The sequence below is a fragment of the Podarcis cretensis genome (genome assembly GCF_951804945.1).
Source record: "Podarcis cretensis genome assembly, chromosome: 8".
Lineage (NCBI taxonomy): Eukaryota > Metazoa > Chordata > Lepidosauria > Squamata > Lacertidae > Podarcis > Podarcis cretensis.
The window spans coordinates 877,822-895,645 of NC_137177.1; the positions used below are offsets into that span (position 1 = coordinate 877,822).

Consider the following 17,824-nt stretch of genomic DNA (forward strand, 5'->3'; position numbering starts at 1 on the left):
TTGTATATAAATTTTCCCTTGGATCTTTTTGCTGGCCCGTGTAGGACCAGCATAGATAGTTGGCCCCAGTGAATATTTGACGTTTTCTCCCCTTATGGCTTTGATGTATGGGCTACCACTAAAACAAAGCTGCATTTTAAGCTGCATTTTAAGCTGCATTTTAAGCTGTATTCTAACTTACATTTTAATAAACTTTGTTTTGTTTTGTTTTGTTTTTAATATTTTTACTGTATTTATATTGGTTGTTAGCTGCCCTGAGCCTGATCTTGGCCGGGGAGGGTGGGGTATAAATAAAAATTATTTATTTATTTATTTATTTATTTATTTATTTATTATTATTATTATTATTATTATTATTATTATTATTATTTCCCCAGCCACTCTGCACGGCTCACAACAGAATACTAAAATACAACAAAACACCAAACATTTAAAACTTCCCTAAAGAGGGCGATGGCGATGCTTCCGGATCCCCGTTTCTGGAAGCCCCGGGAGAGGAGAGGAGCTCTGGCGCTCGGATCCGGCTGGCTGGTTCCCCATGGACGGCGCTGCACCTGACGAGCCCCGGCCTGATCCTGCAGGCTCTCCCGATGTCCTTCGGTCTTCACCCAGCGCATCCCCGAAGGCGCTCCAGTCCCCCCTGGGTGGTTCCCTAGATGATGGGATGCGCAGAAGGGGCGTCTCTTCCAGGATTTCGCGGGAGGGTCTGCCTCGCACGCCGTGCACGCGGCGGTGTCGGGAGCGCGCCGGGCCCGGCCACGCATGCGTCCCTGCAGCTGGGCGAGCCGGGCTCCTTCCGCGGACCTGGACAGGTCGGCAGGCGGGCGCGCGCCGGAGGCTGCTGCGGGGCTGGTGGGGCAGGTGAGGGTCGGGGGCGCGCGGGACTGGTCTGGCCGGGAGGCAGGCGCACTCTGCGTGTGCTCAGAGGCACGCGCGTGGCCCGAGGAGGTTCGGCTGGAGAGCCCCACGCCAGCCAAGGCTTGCAGCCTGACCGGTGCCTTTCCCGGCGGGGCTCGGAGCGAGGATGGAGCCCCCAAGACAGACACACACACCCGGCCGCCGCCTCCTGCTTGCCGGGGCTCCGCTCTGGGAGAGCTGGAGGCCAGCCTAGGGGGTCCCTCAAATGAGACCCCTTGGGGGTGTGCAATGCATGGGACTCCAGGGAGGGAGGGAGAAGGGAAGCGTGGGGAGCTCCGCCTTGCAAGGGTGAAAAGGATCAGCTCGGAAGGCCAGACAAGAGGGTCATAGAAATAGTGAATTATTATTATTATTATTATTATTATTATTATTATTATTATTATTATTATTATTATTATCATCATCATCAGGGGTCACCAGGGTCACCTAGTCCAACCTCCCGCAAGGTAGAACTATTTTGCCCAACCTGGGGCTCGAACCCACGACGCTGAGATCATCGAGCCTCGCGCTTGACCCGCCCCTGTTTGACTTTATCTCTGGGTGTCTGCAGTGCGCTTGGCTCCTCCTGCGATCCTGAGATAAAAAGAAGGTGAGCCTTGCAAGGGTTAAAAAGGACCGAGCTGCACATTGCTAGAGAAGACCGGGGAAATAAGGGGGGGGGAGGCCGAGGTCCTCCCGAAGGATAAGCCCTTCCCACCTTCCCAGCTTTCTCCCTGAAAGGGGGTGGCTTTCGTCTCCTCTGCAAGAGCTGCGCTGGTGGCACCTTTGGGATCTGGTACGTCTCCTCTCTCTTCCCCATAGGGCGCATTGGGGGTCCCAGGGCCGCAGGGAAGGGTGCATGGAGTGCCTGCTGAGGACCCCCAAGTCAGGGTTCTGCACCCCTTCCTCTCTGCAAAGCCAGGGAGGGGGCGAGATGGAAGGAGGTCCGCATCTCTCCTCTTCCCTTGGATGGAGAAGCTGCTTGGCCCCTTTGGGGAGGGGTCACTGAGCCAGGGAGAAAGGGGCCTGCAAAGGAACCTCCATGGGATTGAGGAATGGGTCACATTTATTAACCGAGGTCGCACCCAGATGGAAACCTTTGGACGCTGAAACTTGGTCTTTATGGTGAACAAATAAACAAAGCCCTTCCATCACCCAGCAGGCAATTAGACCCATGGAACTCCCTGCCACAGGAGGGATGGTCCCCAAGCAAGATGGCTTGAGAAGAGGATGAGGCCAATTCAGGGAGGAGCAGGGGGCTATTGACAACAACAATTTATTGTTTATACCCCACCCATCTGACTGGGAAGCCATTCTGGGCGGCTTCCGATAAAAGATTAAAAATACATTAAAACATCAGTCATTAAAAGCTTCCCTAAACAGGGCTGCCTTCAGATGTCTTCTAAAAGTCAGATTTATTTCCTTGACATCTGATGGGAGAGCATTCCACAGGGCAGGTACCACCACCGAGAAGGCCCTCTGCCTGGTTCCCTGTAACCTCACTTCTCGCAGGGAGGGAACCGCCAGGAGGCCCTCAGTGTTGGACCTCAGTGTCTGGGCTGAATGATGGGGGTGGAGACGCTCCTTCAGGTCTACTGGGCTGAGGCCATTTAGGGTTTCAAAGGTCAGCACCCACACTTTGAATTGTGCTCGGAAACATACTGGCCATGATGGTCATGCTCTGCTTCCACAGTCAGAGGCAGCTATGCTTCTAAAGGCCAGCTGCTGGGAAGCGCCCTGGGTCTTCAGTCCTGCTGGTGGGCTTCCCAGAAGAGGCCCCTGGTTGGCCCCAGTAAGAACAGGAAAGGAGAGCACAACCTGGTGGTAACAGAATAAATGATGCAAGGAGGGAGCTGCATGGACTGGGTGGACACAGAGGAACAGTGAGAGGAACCAGCTGGGGGACCCCCAAAGGGAAGGTGGCTGTGGGCCAGGGGAGGGAGCAGACTGGGAAAATTCGTCTGAAGCTGAAGAGATAACAGGGCTTAGTGAGCGGGGAGAGTCTGTGGCAGAGAGCGGTCCAGACAGAGGCAGAAGCTGCAGCAGGAAAATGGGAAGAGGGAGGCAATGTTAGAAACCCAGATATATAAGCTAGGGGCCAAATGGCTCCTTAAGCCAAGGTTGCCATTTTGGAGCAAGACAGCTCTCAAGTCTTATTTTTCAAATGATGGATTGACTGTGATTGATTCTCAGTTAAACATCCTGCTAGTTCAGATGACCTTGAGTTGGATTAAGAGTTTTGAGAACTTAAAGAAGAAAAGTCCCTTGATCCAGGGGCAGTCCACAGATATATTGGCCTCTTCCAAACTCTCTTTCTTAATGGTGACATGGACCATTCATAATGCAGGGATATTCTTCACAACCGTGAACAGGGCAGTGGGGTAGGCAAAGACAAGCGAAAACAATTCACTATAATGTTGTTTGCTGCTCCTGCTCAGAGTGCACAGAAAAAGCATTTTGGTTCCAGGAATTCATTCTGATTGCGCCAATACAATATAACTGATGGTATTCTACAGGGTGGGGTATTAGTGTGTGAAAAACAGTCCAGATCCAATGATACCCAGATGGTGGAAATGCCAGCTGCTATCCTGGTACCCAGGCAGCTTCACTTGATCGCTCAGAGTCTGAGTTGTGGTGCAGTCCAGCCCTGGTTCCAAGCAAGACTCACCCACGCTTGCCAGGGATCATTTCTTTTCTCCTTCAAGTAAAGGCAAAGGGACCCCTGACCATTAAGTCCAGTCGAAGACGACTCTGGGGTTGCGGCGCTCATCTCGCTTTATTGGCCGAGGGAGCCGGCATACAGCTTCCGGGTCACGTGGCCAGCCGGACTAAGCCGCTTCTGGCGAACCAGAGCAGCGCACGGAAACGCCGTTTACCTTCCTGCCGGAGCGGTACCTATTTATCTACTTGTACTTTGAGGTGCTTTCCAACTGCTAGGTTCGCAGGAGCAGGGACCGAGCAACGGGAGCTCACCCTGTCGCGGGGATTCAAACTGCCAACCTTCTGGGAAGTCAAGGAGGAGGAGGCTAAGTCAGCCATGATTAAATGGGCCCCAGATCTAGGTCACACCATACAGATGTCCCAATGGGAGAATTTGTGGAAGGTAAATTGGAGGTTTACCGCCTGTTGTTCCAGAAAGGGAAATATGGTACCTGATGCCGCGCAAACTCTCCAAGATGTATAAAAATACACCAGATGTATGTTGGAGATACGGGGAAGCAGGGGGCACCATGCTTCATATATGGTGGCCATGTCAAAAGATCAAAGAGTTCTGGAACGACATTCACTCAGAACTAAAAATAATGTTAAAGGTAAATTTCCCTAAAAAACCAGAAACATTTCTTCTGAGTATTACAGGCACAGATATCCCCAAGGGTCTAAGGAATTTTTTTTGTACGTAACCACGGCCGCAAGGGTGCTTATTGCATTATATTGGAAAAATGACAAAGTTCCTACCAGAGACGACTGGTTACTGAAACTTACAGAATATGTGGAATTAGCCTCTCTTTCTGAAGGAATTAGAGAAAAACCCAGACAGGAGTTCATTCTAGGATGGGATAATTTTAAGAACTACGTGAAAAATAGTTGTAATATAAACACGGTAGTTGCCTTTGAATGATTTCTGTAAATAGTATATATAAAGGAAAATGATATCAAAATAGAAAAGAGAATTTTTACAAATAATAACAATAAATTTAATATAATATAAAGGGAAATATGGAGAGAATGGGAGGTCAAATGTATGTGTAGAAAATACATAGTTCAAATTGTATCTGAATTTCTTTTTATTTTTCTATTTTTCTGACACTTTTTTCTTTCTATTTTTTTGGTGAACCTAGATATCTTTATCGGACTGACTGAAATGAAGATAATTCTGTGTTGTATATATATGGAAAATAATAAATAAAGCAATTAATAGAAAAAAATACAGCTGGCACCTCTCATTATGACTAGCAGAGCTTGGCAGAAGACCAAAGGATCCTTCCGATCTCCTGGAGGTGTCCTGAGAACAGAGATGGATGAGCAAGACTCAGCTGGCCCTGAAGCAGGAAGAGGCCTTGCAGCACAACATGGGAGCAGTGGGGGATTCTGGGAAAACACTGTGAGGAAGAACCCAGGTGAGGAGGACACCCCTTGCTTAGAGGTGCAGAGCCAGCAGCTCAGTCAGTTCTGCTACCAGGAGGCCAAAGGACCCCGAGAAGTTTGCAGCCAACTCTACCACCTTTGCTATCAATGGCTGAAGCCAGAAAGGCACACGAAAGCTCAGATGCTGGACCTGGTGATCTTGGAGCAGTTCCTGGCTGTCCTTCCTCCGGAGATGGAGAGCTGGGTGAGGGAATGCGGAGCGGAGACCAGTTCCCAGGCGGTGGCTCTGGCCGAAGGTTTCCTCCTGAGTCAGGCAGAGGAGAGGAAGCAGGCAGAGTGGCAGGTGAGAGAGACTTTCCTCTGGATACTCCCAAGGGGCTCCAAAGAGGAGGGCCAGTATTCCCAAATCATTTCCTAATGGCCCATCCTTTTTTGGAAAGCATCTAAGGAAGGGCCATTCCATTTCTAATCCTTCTCCTCATGCTCTGTTTTGAACGCTTTTCGCTCTTTCAGGGGAAAGAACTGTTTGCAGAAATGGGTCTGGATTTCTCTGAGGCAGAACCGACTCCATTGGATACCCGAGAGAGGCCACTGGGTAAGGAGGAATGAGTTTTTTCTCCATTTTGTCACATGTTGTAGATTTTGAAAGAAATCTGTGAGTACTTTTCATCTTTTGGAGAAGATACTTGGGGTGAAAAATTCAGAGAAAAGGAGATATGTTTCTGCACAACTAAAATGGGAAATGGGTACAAACATCCTAAAGGGGTACTTTTTTGAAGGCTCATCTATAGTTTCCCCTCTGAGAGAAGCTGGCACTCGTGACCTTTGTCTCTCGTAGGTGACAGGACGATGCCAGCAAGACCTGCTCAACTATCTCCTCACGATGGCGGAGGAGAAGCAGCAGCTGGGAAACCAGATCAGGTAGGAAAAAGGAGCCTTGTGGGGAGAGAGGATGTCATGGACTGGTGTACACAGAGGAATGGTGGGAGGAGGAACCACCCAGGAACAAAGGCTCAGGGCCAGGGGAGGCGTGGTGGGATGATGATAATGGGTCAGAGGGAGAAAAGGAAGGAGACTGGGAGGAGGAGGTGTCAGAAGCTGGAGAGGCAACAGGGCTTCGTGAGCAGAGAGAGTCTGTGGCAGACAGCAGTCCAGACTCAGAGGCAGAAGCGGAAGCAGGAGAGGGGAGGAGAGAGTCAGGGAGGGGTTTGGCTTGTGTAGAGGCAAGGGGTCTCCCCATCCTCCTGCAACAAGCTCTCCTCCCCGCTTGTCTCCCACAACCCGGAGAGCCATGAAGCAGGAGGAGCAGTCTCAGATTGCTTACGGAGTTTTATGGAAAGGAAGGGACTTAGCTGGGAGAAATCGGGGCCTTTTGTCTCTGCAGCTGTCTCCTAATGGCAAGACCTACGGAGAAAAGTAGGTCATTAGGCCTGGCAATCCTACAAAGATCCCAATTTTTTCTAATGAAGAGTTAAAATCACCCGTTCTGTGTAGGCAGAGAGGTGGGGCAACCAGGCTGCCTCTAGCATGAACTAATCTCTCTCCTCCTCCTGGCTTCCCTCAAAGAGGAGCTAAACAAAGGCTGAAATGCTATTCAGGGAGGTTTATGTGCTGAGAATAAGGAACAGTAGCGTCCCCTTAACGCACCTTCTGAATGTCGCTAGGATTGTTTTATGGGTTGTGAAACAGAAGAGCAGTCAAGTACAATATTCCTAGAGGGAACATGTTTACACATGGGGAGGAATGCTTGCCCAGCCAGCAGGTAAACTTCCTGTTTCCTTCTGGGCTGGGACAGACTTCCTCTTCATGTGACTAGAGGTGGGCGTGGCCTCACCTGTGCAGGTAACGACAAAAGCACAGGGCAGCCATCTCTATGACTACATGCATCGAAGACGCAATATCTGCTTAGCCAAAGATGCTCTCTTCCAGCCAGGAGAGGACAAAGGGACTGTCTTCTTATGAGATAGTTTCCAGGTATATGTTACTTTTCTAAGCTAAGTCTGCCTTTTGGGATCCAATTGTGAACAGAATGTGTCAGAACAAATGTGTAAACAAATCCTGCGTCCAGTCAAGCTTCCCTGCGTTGGCTCTGCAGAGGGAGCCGACCTGGAAGGAGAGCAGAGTAGCAGCGGTCCTGCCTCCGTGTGAGATAAGGGATAAATCAAAAGTCAGTTCCAAACTCCACACCCCCTCTTGTCCTGCATCTGGGGACAATAGCCAACAATGCTCTCCCCATACACAGACCCTCACAGAACTCCTTGTGCTTCTGGAAGGTTAATGGTTTTGTGAAACCAACAGCGAGGTTCTTGGTTGAGGGACAGTATTTCAGAGCAACTAGCCCCTCATGAACGCTCTGACATACATTCCGGAAACATATGTCCAAATGTTTGGTCCTCGCCTTGAATTGCCCCGTCTCAGCCAATTTGAGGCACGGTTGATTGTCTTCATGCACCACAACGGGCAGACAATTCTCTCCACAGATTTCCTCAACCAAACACACATAGAACTCCAGCTCTCTGCAAACCTCTGATAGCGCACTGAACTCAGCTTCAGTAGATGAAAGCGCTATGAGACTTTGCTTCCGGGACCTCCACCCAACTACTGAGTCCCCAAACTTCACCACTAGGCCTGACACTGACTTGCGATCCTCAAGATTAGTCCAATCCGAGTCCACAAAGCAAGTCAATTTGACTTCTCCTTGTGCTGGTAACCTAAGACAAAAGTCTTTGGTTTCCTGCAAATACCTCAGAACTCTCTTGATGCCATTCCAGGCTTGCACACTAGGACTTGAAGCCTCTCTAGTGAGCAGATTGACAGCAAACGCTATATCTGGTCTGCTCCACTGTGACAGATACAACAGACTACCCAGAGCTGACTGAAAGAGTTCAGTATTTTCGAACATCACACGTTCTACTTGCTGACACTCCTTCACGTATCCAGCCTCCATGGGTGATCTGGCACCTGCACAATCAGACATCCTGAACTTCTCAAGCAACTGTTCAATCTTACCTTTCTGGCGAAGCAAAAAGCTTCCATCACTTGCCCTTGTGATCTCTACGCCTAGATAGGACTTGACATCTCCAAGCTGCTTTAGCTTGAACCGCTTTCCAAGCTCTCTAGCAAATTTCTCCACCTGTTTACCTGTCTGTGCCATGATCAAAATGTCATCTACGAACACCTGTACCACTTGCTGTTTCAAGCCTGAATCTCTAATGTAAAGACAACTGTCTGCAAGAGATCTCTTAAAACCTAGCTCTTCTAAGGCTTCATGTAGGCACATATTCCAATTTCTGGCAGATTGGCGTAATCCATAGATGGATTTGTGCAACCGCCACACGACGCCTGGCTCATTGACTTCAAACCCTGGAGGAGGAAGCATGTACAACTCCTCCTTGAGATCTGAGTTCAGATAGGCGACATCTACATCAAAATGGTTCACCTTCCAACCTCTCTGTGCTGCTATCGCCAAAAGCGTTCTCAAAGTCTCCGCTCTCGAGGTTGGCGAATATACCTCTGTGAAGTGGACACCCTTTCTCTGTGTGAATCCTTGGGCCACTAACCTCGCTTTATACTGTGGTTCTCCTGCTTCTGTGGGTTTCAAGCGGTAAACCCATCTGCAGCTCACGGCTTTTTCACCCATCGGCAACTTTGTGAGGGAGAACACACCTAGGGACTCCATTGAGTTCATCTCCTTCTGCATCGCCTCACGCCATTTGCTAGCTTCTTCCTGAGGCAACTTCTGAACATCCTCAAAGGATTCAGGTTCACATCTAGCCACACCAACCCAGACACTTGTGGCTTCATACCTTTCAGGTGGCTTTCCTTTGGTTGATCTTGCTGACCTCCTCAGCATGAATTCTGGAACTGCGCTTGATTCACCTGGATCAGCTACACCATCCCCTGTGTCTGAAACATCCCCCTCTGACCTGCTGCGCCATTTCGGGCGTACAGCTGGTTCTGCTGGTGAGGATGGTTGACTCCTTAGCTCAGACTTGACAGAGACCTGTGGAGGCATCCTGGGACTCCCTTTTGGAGAGATACGGAGCCTCTCCCTTGGAGATCCTGGCTCTGGACTCTGTGGCTGTGGACTGTGCACTTCAGCAACAGGTTCAGCCTCGTCCTCCTCCTTTTCCTCATCTGAGTCTGACAGAACATCCAGGTTTCCGTGAAGACGCTTCCACCCACTCTGCTCGCAAAACTCAGCACTGCCGCTAATAAGCAGCTTAGACTGGTTGCCAGTAGGGTATGCAAAACGCCATGCCTTTGAACCCGGCTCATAGCCCACAAAGATCATCGTCCTAGATCTTGGCTCACCCTTTCTGCGCATGGCCTTTGGAATGAGGACCCAAGCCTCAGAGCCAAAAACGCGAAAGTAGTGGACTTTCGGCTTCTTCTGATGTAGTAAGAAAAACGGTGTGTTGCCTACACTGGAATTGTACACCCTGTTCTGCAGAAAACATGCTGTCTTATAACTCTCAGCCCAAAAGCGCTGTGGCAAACCGGAGTCTGCCAACATAGCATTCGCTGCTTCTTGTAGCATGTGAAATTTTCTCTCTGCAACCCCGTTCTGTTGCGGAGAGTAGGGGGCAGACAATCGATGATTGATACCCTTCTGCCTGAAAAACGATTGCAGCGCAGAACCTGTGAACTCCCCCCCCCCGCGATCAGATTGAAAGGAAATTACCCTGGTAGAGAACCACAGCTCTACCGCTGTGATCCAATCCCTGATCAGTGCAGCTGCTTCTGATTTACATTTAAGCGAGAAAACCCAAGAATGCCTCAAAAAATCGTCAATCAGAACCAGAACCCACTTAGACCCAGCTAAAGAAGGTGTTGGCATGGGACTTGATAAATCCGCATGCACAAGTTCAAAGGGTTTGCTGGTTCTCCTCTCTGACCTGGGGTACGTGCATGTTGTGACCTTTGATTGCTTACAGGCTTGACAATCTAGGTATCTGTCACAAGCCTTGAACCTACACCCAATTGTGTTCTCTGCGGCTTTCTTTACATATGACCACCCAACGTGCCCAAATCTCCTGTGCCACAGGTGCACACAATCATCGTGTGGTGGGACATTTGCACATTGCACTTGGGCATCTTCAATGGACTCTCCACTAGCCCCATTTTCCACCAGTCCCATTTTTCCACCAGCCCCATTTTCAATAGGCATCTGCACCAGAAAGAGCCTGTCTTTTTTCTCAAGCTTCTTCCCATCCCTGTAGAAGGAACACAAATTGTTAGAAAACAGAACATCGAACCCATCAACAGTAAGCGCTGACACGCTTAGAAGAGAATGTGCAAGCTTGCACAGCGTGATCTATAAAAGAACAATACAAAAACCCAGATTCAGTCAATGGTCTCTGAGACCCATCTGCTAATGTGACATAGCATCCAGTTTTAACTGTCTTGCAGTCTCTCAGGAGCTCTCGAGAATTTACGAGACAATGCGACGCTCCAAAATCGATAACGAGAGATAAAGAGTTTCTCTGGCTGTTTTCCAAGGTTGCCATGGCGTTGCTTGTACCCCCACCGGTTGCCATGGCCACAGCCTCCCCCCGACTAAGGCTTTTGCCTTTTCTCAGAGACACCATTGCAGCTGTGAGGTGATAAGACGCCTTGTCTTTGTTTTTCTCCTGGCCTGCTGCTTTCCCACATCGCTGCTGAGAACTGGCCTTGGGAAACTGCTTTGTTGACATTCCACGCTGGCCGCTCTCCTTTCCGGCATCCTGCGCCTCTAGCGGACAATGTCCTTCGCTGTTGGACTTCGCCTCAGAGCACAAACAACTCTTGGAGACTTTTGCTTTCTCAGAGCTCTTGGATCTGCCTGCACCCCCACTCCTGGGTTCCCAGCTGCCTGAGGAACAGACTACAATTGCCTTCCTCTTCCCAGCTCCCAGCCTCTTTCCAGCACACAGTCCATCACACAGATGTGTTGAAGCATAGAAACAGCTTCCAGGAACAGTCCCAGCTCCTTCTGGGTTTACTCCAGCCCCCTCTGGTCTGGCTCCCACTGCGGCCTGCCTTGCCGTCTTCAGTGCCTGCCATGCGACCCAGGGCTTCTTTCCTTGGAGCTTTGGCAACAGCCAAGCATCAACGCTGGCCCCATGCTCTCTCTCCAGAGCAGCAGCCACGTCTGCTTCACAGGCTTCCAAATCGGCCCCATTCAGTCTTTCGAAGGGGATATTGTAGCTCTCATGGCCCTGCTGTGCCTGGGCAGCAGCCATCTTCCACCCACCGGGGCTTTAAGCGTACTCACACGTTTGCCAGCAAGCTGGACGTCTGAAGCAGCTGTCTTCCTTGGCTTTTGGCTCCGCTCTCCAGCTCTTCCTGGCAGGAGCTCTCAGCAACACAACGCTGGCAGTCTTCCTCCCTTCCCACACTTGTCAGGAAACGCGGAACTTCCATAACCTTTTCATGTAAACAAATCCTGCGTCCAGTCAAGCTACCCTGCGTTGGCTCTGCAGGGGGAGCCGACCTGGCAGGAGAGCAGAGTAGCAGCGGTCCTGCCTCCGTGTGAGATAAGGGATAAATCAAGTCCAAAGACAGTTCGGTTCTTATCTCTAGAAGCATTTATTTACAAGCCATAAATCAGTCTCATTCCATCGGAAATCTCCGGCATTTCTCCGTGATCCAAAAGCACACACAGCAGCCTGCAGCCTGAGCTGCATCTCAGACAGAAGCGAAAGCAAGTCTACTCACAGACTGTGACGCACTTCTCTGCGTCAGACTCCTCCCAGATACAGGACACCATGGAGTTTTAACCCTGTCAGTTCCAAACTCCACATGTGAGTAAACTCTTTTTACGGTTTTATAGAACACTGTCATGTCTTATCTTTTATGAGGGCAAAAGGGGAAAATACCAGAACAGTTATTATAGAGGCTTTAGCGAGCCTGAGCAAACGCATCTGCTGTGAGTTTAAAAAGAGGAGTGTTACTCTGTTAAATTGTGGAACTTGTTAACACAAGTTGGAAAGGATATAATCAAACAATATATCCTCTCCTGCATCCCTGAACATTCCCACATGTTTATAAGTCATTACAGATTCATTTCTAGATTGAATGTTAAAATAGGCTTCTAAGCGTTTTCACACTGTACCAAACCATCGCCAGGATACACCTAACCATTGCCATCATTCACACAAAGGGGCTTCCCCCCCATCCTCCTCATTCCCCCATGCACCTCTTGAACTTGGTCTTAGGGCATCGGGAGGGCCTTCTGACCCCCAGAACCAGTGGTGTAGCATAGGGGGTGCCAGGGGTGCCGGCCGCACCAGGCGCAACATCTGGGGGGGGTGCGAGTCCAGAGGGAAGGGACAAGTTCCTTCCTCCGCCGGGCTCCCCGCCGCCACCGCCAGCCTTGCGCCCTAGCGCGCGCGCACCCCCCACCTCTGCGGCTGCGCTCCACTCACTGCTCGCAGGAGGAGCAGCCGCTGCAGCAGCGCCAACACCGCCACCAACGCCTGGCCGGGCACGGGCAGCCTCCGCACCCTGACGACGACGCCATCCCCTCGGCCCAGCCACAGGCGGCTGCTTCTGCCGACTGGGAGGGAGGAGAGCTCCGAGGGGCCTCGCCGTGCCCTGCGCTCCCCAAAACCCTCCGAGAGGAAGCCGGCGGGCGGGCGAGGGTCTCCCGGCGGAAGGGGGCACCGCTGGCTCCGGCTCTCAGCGCAAGTCTCAGCCGCGGGGGGGGGGGGGTCGGGCGAGGACGGAGCACGGCTGGAAGCCCCCGGACCAGGCCGGGGGGAGGAGAGGCGCTCGCCAAGCCCGGATCTGGAGCGCCTCGGAGCGCGGGCTCCACCTACAGCCCAAGGAGAGGAGGGGCGGGGAGGCGCCCGAGGGGAGGGGGCTTCGGCTGCCTCGGCCCGCGGGGGCTCTGCAAATAATAAATTTAATAAATTCCTGCTGAGCCTTAAGGGGGGGGTCCTTGGCTCCTTCGCTCGCCCCCAGCCCCAGTGGCATAGCGTGGGGGGTGCAGGGAGGCGGCCACAACATCTGGGGGGCGCGCTCGCACTCGAGTGCTAAAATCCAGGGGTTAGGGGGCGCAAATTACTTGCCTTGCCCCGGGTGCTGACAACCCACGCTACGCCACTGCCCAGAACAGCACACAGGGAAATGGGATCCTTGCATAGGATTGCGTGCACAAAGAGAATGATTTGAAGAACACCAGGTTCTTAATAGCTCACATTAAAATACACAATGAATTATTCCATTAACACATTGAAATATTTATCCATAATTAAAATGTGAAGCAAAACAAACCCATTAAAAAAGAACAGCAGTTAAGAGGCAGAAAATAACAGAGTAAAGTGTAACAGATCACCTTTATGTTGTCTAAGAGGACAACCTTTTTCTTTTAGGGCCCAGTGTGCTTTAAAGATGTAGCTGTCCATTTCACAGATGAGGAATGGGCGTTGCTGGATCCTGACCAGAGAGCTCTCCATAAGGAAGTCATGGAGGAGAATCGTGGGATCTTGGACTCTCTCGGTAAGGCTCCCTATTGGATGATCCTATCTGTTTCGTAATGCAAGACATCTCTCTATGGGAGGAACCTCTGATATTTCGATGGGGCTCAACAGTAAGCCTTGGATGAAAGTCTATTGACTGCTTTCCCTGTGAATATTCTTCCTCCAGTTCTGCCTTTTCAAACCATGATCAGGCTCCTCTGAACTGCCCAGGCCTTCTTCAATGTAGGCTTCAGAGTGATTTAGGCTGTAGAAGTAGCTTTTCCTAGGTTCCTTGTTATTGTTCTTGCTTTTTTGTGTTTTTGATTGACCAAAGATAGATTGACATTGGAGATGACACAGATTCCATGATTAGGCCAAACAGAATCCATCCCAGAAAAGAGCCAGACCTTTTGAATTGCAGACAGTAAACTATGTAGGAAGACTTCACATCTAACTCCCTATAGTTCTTCCTGGGTCACAAGCATTATTTAGCATTGCTCCATAATTTGCGGCTCTAATCCATTTCTCTCTCAGTTTCAGGTGGTGATGAATTGGAAATGAAGAACAAGGGAGACCACAACAAAATCCACACAGTGGAGGAGCCATATCAGGATTCAGACTGTGGAGAGGGCTTCAGTCAGAGCTCCCGTTCCACTTCCCATCAAAGAAATCCCATCAGGAAGAAACCCTATCAGTGCTTGGAGTGTGGAAAGAGCTTCCTTCACAGCTTCAGTCTCACTGTCCATCAAAGAAATCATACAGGGGAGAAACCCTATCAATGCTTGGAATGTGGAAAGAGCTTCAGTCGAAAGGACAGTTTCACTTCCCACCAAAGAATTCATACAGGGGAGAAACCTTATCATTGCTTGGAATGTGGAAAGAGCTTCATTCAAAAAGGCCAATTCATGGCCCATCAAAGAATTCATACGGGAGAGAAACCTTATCAGTGCTTGGAATGTGGAAAGAGCTTCATTTACAGACGCAAGCTTACTGTCCATCAAATAATTCACACAGGGCAGAAACCCCATCAGTGCTTGAAATGTGGAAAGAGCTTCATACACAAAGGCCAGCTCACTGTCCATCAAAGAATTCATACAGGGGAGAAACCATATAAGTGTTCAGAATGTGGAAAGAGCTTCATTCACAGAAGCCACCTCACTGACCATGAAAAAATTCATACAGGGGAGAAAAAATATAAGTGCTTGGAATGTGGAAAGAGCTTCATTCAAAGAGGCCAGCTCGTGGCCCATCAAACAATTCATACAGGAGAGAAACCTTATCAGTGCCAAGAGTGTGGGAGGAGCTTCAGAAAAAAGGACAGTTTCACTTCCCATCAGAGAATTCATACAGGGGAGAAACCCTATCAGTGCTTGGAATGTGGAAAGAGATTCATTCACAAACGCCAGCTCACTGTCCATGAGAGAATTCATACTGGGAAGAAACCCTATCAGTGTTCAGAATGTGGAAAGAGCTTCATTCACAAGTGCCAGCTCACTGTCCATCAAAGAATTCATACGGGGGAGAAACCATATCAGTGCTTGGAATGTGGAAAGAGTTTCAGTGACAACCACCAGCTCACTGTCCATCAAAGAATTCACACAGGAGAGAAACCATATCGGTGCTTGGAATGTGGAAATAGCTTTATTGTCAGAAGCCAACTCACTGTCCATCAAATAATTCATTCAGGGGAGAAACCTTATCAGTGCTCAGAATGCGGAAAGAGCTTCATTCACAGACGCCAGCTCACTGTCCATCAAAGAATTCATACAGGGGAGAAGCCATATCAGTGCTTAGAATGTGGAAAGAGCTTCAATCAGACGGCATCTCTCACTTCCCATCAAAGAATTCATTCAGGAGAAAAGCCCTATCAGTGTGTGGAATGTGGGAAGAGCTTCAGTCAGAGCAGCCATCTCACTTCCCACCAAAGAATTCATACAGGGGACAAGCCATATCAGTGCTTGGAATGTGGAAGGAGCTTCAGTCAGAGCAGCCATCTCTCTTCCCATCAAAGAATTCACAAAAGTGAGAGACCATTTCAGTGCCAAGTGTGTGGAAAGACTTTCAGCCACAGGGCCCGTCTTGCTTCCCATCAAAGAACTCACAGTGGGAGCGAACTACAGTAGTGGCTGTGTACAGATTTAATTGGAGGAGACTTTAGTTCGTATGAGGTAATGATTGCAGCTGGGTTCTTTGCCACATCTGGTGCCCCATAGTAATTCCTACTACGTACCCAGAGCTGTGACTTTCAAGTCCTTGGCCAAGGTGTTGAATTCCTTCTTCACATCATGTCTGGACAGAGCGATAACAGCGATTGGGCAACACTGATGAGTTTGCTGTCAATGTTGATCTTTCCTTGGAAGGACTTGGTGAAAAAATTGTGATAGCTGATTGAATTTTAGATATTATAGATTTTGATTTTGTTCAAAGTGTCCTAGTATTAATTGCATCCAGCCTTTTAGATAGAATGCGTTAGGCTTGATTTTTGTGGGTCTGCATTTTGTAACCGTAATGCCACTCTCCTGAACGATGTAAAGCTGTGATGTGTATGTTCCCTACAGCTTGCAGCCTTTTCTGACCCCAGAAGGGCAGGTGATGTTTTGGGAAAGAGAGAAAGAGAGAAGCTTTGAGCTAGCATTTCCTTAGCCTGGTTGCCTAGGAACAGTGTTGAAGTGAGACGTATGAGACCCAAATACAATAGAAATAGAAATACTTTATTGTCACTTGTACGACTTGTATACAGTGAGATTACACAAGCAGACAACCCCCCACTCAGCTCTCTTAGTCTTAATTCCCCTCGTTTACTGACGCACACCCACCAAACCCGAAAGTCAGTTGCCCTGTTGCTATCTTTTCATTCAGCAGCCTAACAGCCTAACAACTGGCCTGGGAACTGTGGGAGTCGATATCCACATTGAGCCACGCATCCCATGATCTGAGATCTTTCTTGATGCAAGTGGAAGAGTGTTGTGGCATTTTATGAGTCTTTGTGTGCTGTGTATATTAGATTTCTTCTAATATGCCTCCTGGCAGCCTTTTTGAACCAGCTGCTCTGCTGAACAACTGGTTAGCAAGGCTGTCCTATTGCAATAGTTTGAATAAACTGGGTCCCAACAGAATTGCTCTCATTCCCTTGGTCCCGTGTTTATATTTGTTTTTCCTCACCTGGGAAACAAACTGATGGTGTAGAAGCAAATTCTTACCACACAAGCAGGTAACGTACTTTATTATTTCTATAGCTGTTAAATTTGTGCAGTGCCCTTGATCTGAAGATGCTAGGGTGGTTCACATCATGAGTAGAGAGGTTCACAGTGCTTCCTCTTCCAGTGCCTCCAGGCTGCAAATTGGTGGGGCTCCTTCTTTTCTCCTGCTCATCTCCATCTGCGCTGCTTTTACTCTGCTAGACCGGGTGCTCACAAGAGAGCAGCTGTGAGTCCCAGAACACCAGGACTCCTTCCCAGGAGTGCTGCGTAGCTGTTCCACTGCTGGAGGAGGCCGTGGGGCCTGCAGGAGTGTTCCCTTACGTTCCCCCACCTGCCCCACAGGCAAGCTGGATACTTTTTATCAGATATATATATGAAACCCGTTCCATTGCTAGGGGGTAGGGGGGGATCCCCTCTCAGGCCCCTGGGGATGAGGGGTTGAAATAAAGGAGGAGAAGGACCGCCCGGAGGACGGCCTTGCAGAGACACTCCTGGCCCCTTGCAGGACAAGAAAGCAGCGTTGTGGGGGGGGGGGGACGGGACCTCAGGCGACCCCTCCGGGCCTTTCACCCCTCGAGCTGTTGGTAGAGCCGGGGACTAAGAGGCCATCCAAACACCCCCAAATCCCATTCACCCACGCAGGATGACAAGCCTGAGTGGCCCCCTCCACATATAAACTCCCCTCCAAGTGATCTGAAGCCAAGAGGCTTGTAAACCCTTCAATGTAGTCCCGAAAGCCCTCAGTGAAACATCGGGATTTCTCAAAGAACCGTCGCTGACCAATGGGCATCGTCCAAAGGTGACAGGCAGCCAATCCGAAGTCAGGAAGCAGCGCGATCCGCCAGGAGAGCTCGGCTCTTTTGCGCGACTACTTGAGCGCAAGAAGCGCGCTACAAAATGTAGCAACAGCGGATACAATGTTTCCTCCCGTTTCCTTGTTTCTTGCAAGACAGAAACAGAGGGCGATCCAGGGCTCCCCTCCCTCCCTCCCCCTCCCTCCAGCAGAAGGTCCTTTGCCCTTAGGGGGAATCCAGCTCCGCCCCAGGACCCCAGGCAGAAATCCGGATCCTTCCAGGGGAGAAGCGCAGGAAAGCCTCGCGACTGGGGGGGGGGGGGAGGTGTGAATCCCGTTCTTGCTCTTTGGGGAAGCAGCTCCTTCCAAGGCGGGGGGGGGGGGCTGGAATGACGGGGGGGGGC

General features: G+C 50.0%; 1 protein-coding gene and 1 long non-coding RNA gene across 3 annotated transcripts; one reads left to right on the forward strand and one right to left on the reverse strand.

Annotated features, from left to right (window-relative positions):
• Positions 1–1,554: 1,554 nt before the first annotated feature.
• LOC307221118 (uncharacterized protein) lies at positions 1,555–16,552 on the forward strand. Of its 2 annotated transcripts, none has more exons than XM_079985391.1 (6): positions 1,555–1,693; positions 4,737–5,326; positions 5,497–5,578; positions 5,822–5,904; positions 13,341–13,467; positions 13,968–16,552. In XM_079985391.1, exons 2-6 carry the CDS (start codon positions 4,844–4,846, stop codon positions 15,548–15,550), a joined length of 2,358 nt encoding a protein of 785 aa, XP_079841517.1. In that variant the 5' UTR covers positions 1,555–1,693; positions 4,737–4,843; the 3' UTR covers positions 15,551–16,552. The 2 variants fall into 2 exon arrangements, with proteins under 2 accessions (XP_079841517.1, XP_079841516.1); XM_079985390.1 differs by having other exon boundaries at positions 1,563–1,693; positions 13,962–16,552.
• Positions 16,553–16,634: 82 nt separating this feature from the next.
• LOC307221405 lies at positions 16,635–17,809 on the reverse strand. The gene is made up of 2 exons (XR_013841374.1): positions 17,676–17,809; positions 16,635–16,819 (listed from the first exon to the last, which is right to left on the reverse strand). It is a non-coding gene; the product is annotated as an uncharacterized lncRNA (long non-coding RNA).
• Between the last annotated feature and the right edge of the window lie 15 nt (positions 17,810–17,824).